The sequence below is a fragment of the Gymnoscopelus microlampas genome (assembly GCF_963454915.1).
Source record: "Gymnoscopelus microlampas genome assembly, chromosome: 10".
Taxonomy (NCBI): Eukaryota; Metazoa; Chordata; class Actinopteri; order Myctophiformes; family Myctophidae; genus Gymnoscopelus; species Gymnoscopelus microlampas.
The window spans coordinates 20,098,563-20,106,579 of NC_139947.1; the positions used below are offsets into that span (position 1 = coordinate 20,098,563).

General features: G+C 40.9%; 1 protein-coding gene across 1 annotated transcript in view; it reads right to left on the bottom strand.

The window, feature by feature from the left end:
• Positions 1-2,187, bottom strand: part of vwa1 (von Willebrand factor A domain containing 1) — a 13,077-nt gene extending 10,890 nt beyond the window's left edge. The window contains exon 1 of the mRNA XM_084069905.1: positions 1,723-2,187. Coding sequence (XP_083926031.1) covers positions 1,723-1,807 — 85 coding nt within the window. The 5' untranslated portion in view covers positions 1,808-2,187. The remainder of the gene's footprint in view (positions 1-1,722) is intronic.
• Positions 2,188-8,017: the final 5,830 nt, after the last annotated feature.

Genomic DNA, 8,017 nt, shown 5'->3' on the forward strand with positions numbered 1-8,017 from the left:
GAGAGATCTATTCAGATCCTAGGTTTCACTCTCACCACCTACAGTAGGCCTATAGACAGTCATAATATTCTACATATTATATTCTAGATATTCTATCTAACAACAAATCCTTTCAAATGGAGGTCTGCTGCCTAATACATGTCCTTGACGTACAAATGTTTGAGAACCACTGCATTACACATCCCAAAAGGCATGGTTGTGAGTGTATAAAGGCAGGAGGACTCTCTGAAGCACATGGAAGATAAAGGCAGTTAAACAGGTCTAGCTTACTGACAGGCATAGGACACTTTCCTCCATACAGTTCTCAATCAGAGAAACCATAAGCATCTGACATTACATTTATCTTATGGGAGTTTGTATAAAACCCGGGACTTCCACTCATACAAGGAAATACAGCCACATAATCCTGTGAGGTCAAACACGCAGCTGATGTTCTGCAGCAGAGCACACGTCATACTTGTATATCTGTATTATCTTTGGTAACTTGGAGAAACTGGAGGAGTAAGCCTTGTCCAGTGTGTTTTATGGGAGCTCTTGGTTTACAAGGTCATCCTTATTAAAGGCACACGGCAGGCTATAAGGAGCATAATTACTGTATGCTAAGTCAGTAGATTCCCCTCAAGTTGTTATTAATGGATATGGCACAGTGACAGCACTGTACACACACAAGTATGCTAACAGTGAGTCACAAAGGTGCTGTCACCACCACCAGGATTAGCTTTTCAGAAGTCCAACCACATGCAGGAGTTATGTGTGATAACAGCTCAAACTATCTGAGGATGGTCAATCCAATTTACCATGAATTTCTTAATTATTACAGATTATTATGACAACTCATTTACATAATCTTAAAATAAATTAGGCTATTACATAGCTATTATTTGAGCAGATTATTTACATCGGTGTATTCTAATCAATAATAACAATAATTATTAATAATAATAACGACAATAATCATAATAATAGTGAATGGAGATCATATGGCTTTTATCATGTTTCAATAGCCTACTTAGCCTAGGAGTCAAAACTTTCAATTGCAAGGTGGTGCAAAATAAACAAACACCTGAATCACTGTCTGGGACAGTGTACCAACCCCACCCAGACCCAGTACATCCCAGAGGTGTAAAGTAACTAAGTACATTTACTCAAGTACTGTACATAAGCAAGACGTTTAGGTATTTTTTTTTTACCTTACTGGAGTATTTCCAATTTTCAGTACATTTACTTCTACTCCACTACATCTCATAGGCAAATATTGTACTTTTACTCCACAACAATTATTTGAAAACTTCAGTTAACAGTTACTTTGTAGATTTTGAATATTATACATATTAACACATTAACCACTTCAACCCTAGATATATTTCGGCCATTTGAAAATAGCCGATCTACAAGCTCACAATGTGCTTTGTGAGCTTGTAGATCTGCTATTTTCAAAAGGTTTTATACATTCTGAAAACATGGGAAAAGGAAATGGGACATTCTGCATAATGAGTAGGTAGCCTACTTTAAGTACATTTTTATACCAATACTTTTGTAGGCTACTTTTTACTCAAGTACATTTTGAATTCCGGACTTTTGTAACAGAGTATTTCTACATTGCACGGTATTGATACTTTTACTTAAGTAAAACAAATCTGAGTACTTTTTCCACCACTGCACCTGTATCACTGTATCAGGACACTGAGGACAGTGTACCAACCCCACCTTCCTGAAACTCACCTCCTTCAGGTAGAGGGCTCTGTGAGCCGGACGGACGCAGCAGGACGCAGACCAGTGCACAACTCAACAAAACCCCAAACTCCATTGCGGACGATGGCGATCAATCGGTTCCAGTAGCAGATATTCCCTCGAAAAAAAACAGCACTGAATAGGTGTCTTCTTTTTTTCCTGGGGGGGTCTTGATTCAAGCACCCATATCCTGAGAGCGCGTCAGTATAAACTCAAGATAGGTCATTCATATCGCAAAGAATTCATACACAATCTGTGTTTTTACTCTCTCTGTTCCCTTTAGGAAACATTCTCCGTCCCGATCGAAACGTCGATAGACTCGTGTGTGTAGATATGGAGTAGTTTCTGTCGGGCTGCACTTGTATATTCAGTCCAGGCGCTTCTTCTTCAATGAAAAGTGAGTGAGTGCGCTCTAAAGCGCGCCGCTTTCTCTTGCACAGTATCAGCCTACCTCCCTCCTCCCTTTACAGTGCGCGCCGCTCAACCCTTTAATTCACTGTAGTCTCTTAAATCAGTGGTTCTCAACCTGTGGGTCGGGACCTCCAGGGGGGTCCCCACATGATTTTCGGGGGTCCCCCCAGATGACAGTGAAGTGACAATTTAAGGACTTTTAAGACCTTTTTAATACCTCAAAAAAAGAAAAGAAAGAAAAGAAAAAAGACCATTACAGCATCAAAAGTAGGCTAATCAACAAACTATACTATAAAAACTGGTCAAACATTGGCCAAATTGTCAAATAATATAAGAAAGAGGCAAACATTGTGAAAAAAGCTGATACAAGCTCACAAAGCCTCACAACAGGAGGCGTTGTGAGCTTGTAGATCAGCTATTTTCACAAAATGTATGTGGAACATGAGTCAAACTAAATGTAATGCCTCAACTCTTACAATTCCAAGTGCTTATCAGGGTGGGGGGTCCCCAGTTAAAATATGATTATTGTGGGGGGTCGTGGCCTGAAATGGTTGAGAACCTCTGTCTTAACTTAGAGAGAGTTGACTCGTACCTACTCTGTCTGTAGTCACTGTGGGCTGTAGACTGCAAAGCAGTGTCGATTTAACATTGAGAGTGTATAAATTCTACAAATGGACTCGTTATAGGGTCCATATGGTTCCATTTGTAGAATATCCTACACATCAGTCAAGGAAATATGGAACCAATAGATAAATTAAGACTGAGGATATTACTGCTTATGTAGTCCAAGTGTGAGCTTTGGACTTTTGCCCAAAAACGATTTTTACGACTTTTCCACTTATCTAATCAGGTACATTCTGTGGCTTTATATTTATTTTATCCGCATGGGAACTTGTGGGAAACGTTTTCTTTTATAATTAGCAGGTCTTGGCATTCAACAGTTCAAATATTAGAGGTTATCTTTGCTGTCAAATTAACTAATTATCTGGTCACTAAAGAATTCAGTTATCCATAAGGAACCCTCCCTCATTGAGGAGATCCTCAGCCTACTGGTATAGAGTCTGGACCAGTGGGAGTGCATCTTTGAAAATAACACAGTCAGTCCATTCTGATGATGACTAACTGTGAAACACCAACTGCCTGCACACACAGGCCCTTAAAAGTCCATCATGTAAAGCATGTGTCTCATCTGTGATCACCCACAGGCTTTTAAGATAAAGTATGATTTAGATGTGGAATGTGTGCACAGTTTAAGAAATGGGCTGTGTAATAGTAGGCTACACTGTGTTGTTGTGCAAGACATCTTCTTTTATTATAGGCATATGTCTGTGTGTGCATGAGAGGCAGAAAGAGAGGGAGAGATATGCCTAATTTATGCTCAGTCGTACGAAAAAGCAGATCTACAAGGCACGTTGTGAGCCTGCGGATCTGCTATTTTCGGCATTCAGCGCCATCGTACGATGAAGTATAAATAGAGAGGGAGGGAGACAATGAAAGAAAGGGAATTGGGGTAGGAGGGAATAATTGGATGTAAGAGGAAGAGGGAATTCCAGACAAAGGTCTAGATTCCTCTATGACACACTCTGTCCAAATGCTCACATTGTTCCAGTGAGACATTGACAGCAAACACACACCCCTCCCAATACACACACCTAGTAACTAAACACAAAGGCTGGAGTCATAGGATCCATTATGATGCTCTCTCTCTCTCTCGTGACCTATATATCAGAAATTACCCCATAGCCACCTGCTGCCTGTGTTGGGGTTCAGGAAGTAAACATGTGCTATTTGTCTGCTGAGAAAAGCATAAGTCTAGACTCTTGACAGTGTAAATGAATCTGGATTTGTAAGGGTCCAGCTTTACACAGCTGGACCTGGGCTGTAAGGGTTTGCACAACAGCAACAGAATTTAGCTTCTTGGGATAAGTGAGTTTTGTGCCATATCTATAGTGGGCACACATTGAAATTTAGTATCGAGAGGCTGTTTGTTTTTCTGGCTTGCCTTTACACAGTAAAATCCATAGTGTTCATTTAACTGCAAGAGTATACCCTTATGGGTTCATTTGGTTACATTTGTACACTTTCTGAGTTAAATGAACACTGAGAAATTTACTGTGTGCTTCCTCTGCAGACTGAAGATTTTTCAGCATGCATATTTGTGGCCTCTGAAATCTGTGGACACTCACTGACAACTGTGTTGTTTGGATGTGAATACAGATGGCTTCTTTCTGGTCCACTCGCCATAGTCCAGTATGGGAGCAACAAATCACTAAGATACACAAAGTATACCCCCACCTGGAACAACTTTGGACTGGTATGTGTGTGTGTGTGTGTGTGTGTGTGTGTGTGTGTGTGTGTGTGTGTGTGTGTGTGTGTGTGTGTGTGTGTGTGTGTGTGTGTGTGTGTGTGTGTGTGTGTGTGTGTGTGTGTGTGTGTGTGTGTGTGTGTGTGTGTGTGTGTGTGTGTGTGTGTGAGAGAACCATATAGAGGGGGGGCGTAGCACACGTGTAAAATGCATACGTTTATGTGCATTCCGTATTGGTGATGTTATTTTGAAAATGTAATACATTACATATTACTGATTAATTTTGATTCAAAGTAATAAGCTACATTACAATATAACAGTTTGTGCCAATAAATGGGCAATATTTATTTTGCGTTACTTTTGCGATACTTTCACAAAACACCCTCAAATTAGCAAAAGAATTAAGCATAATATTAAATGGAAGATGGTAGGTTGAATGGATAGAAGAATGACATAGTAACGTATTAAAATGCTGTTTTAGCATACTAAGCTTCAATGTCACGATGAGACACAAAAAGCAAACACTCTAAAAAGTGAATCGCTGACAAACTGTATTGTCATTAGTGTGTCTGAATGTTAACTTTAAAAAGTTTCTGAAACTTAGTTACTTGACAGTAACTGTAATAATAGTACAGAATTTGTCACATTACATAATATGTTACTGTGTTACTTGTGTTACACCAACACTGAACACATTTATATACTGTATGCATTTACTCATGCCTGCAGCCTTACGTATGTGCTCAACTTCAGCTCAATGATAGATCATGTGTAGCTAATAGCACACATACATTCTGTGGCTTATGTTACATTTGACATTTTGCTGAAACCTTTCATTGAAAATGTCAGTGGTTTCTAGGCAGGTTTCTATCAGCAGCACTGTTCTATTCCTTCCCGGTTGCTTCTACGTCAGGTTATACAACCTACGCTTGTCTGTTTCTACTTATTTGTACATACCATCATAGTCGTTGTGGAAAGATGGTTTACATCCCATTTGTGTTGCACTGTGAGGTCAGTAGCTGGAAGCGCGACATAAACTTGAACCCTTTGCAGAGGTCAAGGCTGTAATGCGCGTAGGAGGAAAGGGAGGGGTGGACGATGGTGGGATGGAATAGTTTGTGACATTTTCATTTGCAATTATCACACATATTTATGTTGCGATAACATGGAAATGTTGAAAAACTGAAGCCTTCTTTGAGAGGAAGGGCGATTGTTTTTGGTGAATTCTAAAACACTTGACTTTATGGTTTAGCAGCCAGGGTAATAGGCTTGTATCTGGTGCAGTATTTAGTACTTAGTGGCTTGATGCTTTGACTCATAGCAGAGGTCTTGTTGTAATTAACCATTAAAAACCTTGGCTGCAGGGAGATTTGGCACCATGCAGCATTGGACACCAGTGTCTATAGTTAAGTGAATTCCACAGCTCTGTTTAGCACGGTTCTCTCCACCCATTGGTTGCGTTAGGGAATTCTGAGGTTTTCCTTTTTCTTTTTCCCCCCGCATCTTTCATTTTTACGTTTCAAGAATTTAAAGGGAAACATGTTCGCTTTCTCTGGGGGGCTTCCCTGAAACAAACTACAACATCATAGGATATAGGGCAGGTTATGGAGGAGAGCATTCCGATTACAGATTAGGGCAAGAAATTAGGGATATATGGTGAGTGTGTGTGTGTGTGTGTGTGTGTGTGTGTGTGTGTGTGTGTGTGTGTGTGTGTGTGTGTGTGTGTGTGTGTGTGTGTGTGTGTGTGTGTGTGTGTGGGGGGGGGGGGGGGGGTTATCTTAGAAACTAAGATAAGACATGCTACATTAGAGGTAAACGCAGATAAAATGCCTGTCAGAATGTGTGCCAGAGTTTCAAGCGAGAGCGGATTTGAATCGAGAGATAAGGAGCCAGAGTTTCAAGCGAGAGCGGATTTGAGAGTGGATTTGAATCGAGAGATAAGGAGCCAACTAGGCCCTTTGCCTCATGCACTTTGGATTCTGACACCAGACATAAATAAAAGTCATTAAAGTAAACTAAAAATACAGAGGAGTGGGAAGTCAGAGGGGGTTCCCATCGCTGGTCCGTGTTGAAGTGTTTCAACAAGTGCCCGCTGTCTTCCTGACCAACGCGTCCCTGCGTAAGTGATGCCTTCCTGTCCTCCGTTGGTCAGCATCCTGTGTACGTAGTTGGTGGGATCTTGTCTAAGCTTACACAGTAAAATCCTCAGCAGGAATTTAACTCTGACAGTGTGCAAATGGAACCAAATGGACCCTTAAGGGTCCATTTGGTTCCATTTGTACACTGCAGAGTTACAAAACGGAACCGAATGGACCCGTCGGTTTCACTGTGTGGTTACACACAGCCTGTAAAGACATTTACAGTTTTTACAGTTTCCTGCATTCTGCTGAGGTGTTAACAAGTTAGCATTCAGTAACGACAAACTGAGAGATGGAATGTACAGACAAATGGTACTGTGTTTTTATTGTTTTGTTGTTTATATTTCAGAACACAAAATGGTTGGCAAAGAGCAAGACATCGCCTTATATATTATTTTTTTATTTTTTTGGGGGGGGGGGGACATTCTGTCTGTAGTGTTTCTGAAACAAATATGACAAGTAACATTAAACACAGCCAACTGTTCAGTTAAACCTGGGATCACACTTTCACAGATAAATGAAGCAAAGTGTATATTTAACTTTGCTTGAAAGGCACACACATCTGCTCACTGTGTAGGAGTGCATGAGCAACACAGCTACAGTTGATCCCTCTCTCACCAGTTGAAACATCTGTTTTGCAATAATCTGCATGGATTCTCCACATCGGTGGGGCCAACACCCATTATGCTGCACACTGCAACTTTCCATGGTGAAATGTCACAGCCTCTGGGTTTGCGAGCACAGGCTGATGGTAGTTTATTCTCTGCTGCTCAGACAATGAATGGCCTTATTGTGGCAAGTAATAGCATCGATTTAGAGGATAAATGTACGCATCTTTCAGGCTTAAGCCTCATTTATACTTTGCCATATGGCGGTGGCACACACACCCATACAAGCTCACAATGCGTCGCATCCGCGAGGCATTGTGAGCTTGTAGGTCTGCAGGTTTCGGTGCCTAACACCATCATACAACAGTAAAGGTAAAGGTGAACTGATCATTGCAAGTTGTGCAGGATTTTACTTGGTAATAAGATCTGGTCTGGGTGGCAGGTACATCCAACTCACATGCTGTGAGTATTTCATTTCATTCAGTAGTCAGTGAAAAAGGGTCACACACAATTAACACAAGTAGCCTAATGATATAGCCTGTACATTTTTAGGACAGATTTTTCAATATCTCGGTGAACAGTTGACACAATGCAGGAACTGTTCTAGAGGAATGCTTTACTTGTGCGCCAATGACTTGCAGCGATGTAAAAAGAGATCCATTTGGCTGCCAAAGGTCCCCTTCCTGTATGAATTGACTGACTTCTGTCCAAAAGTCCTCAAAAGAACCCTTGCATGACTCCTAAAACCGAGAAATACTAAAAGCCCACTTGCTCAGTAAACCACATGAGAAAGGCCACCGGGAATGACTCACCGATGGCACTGT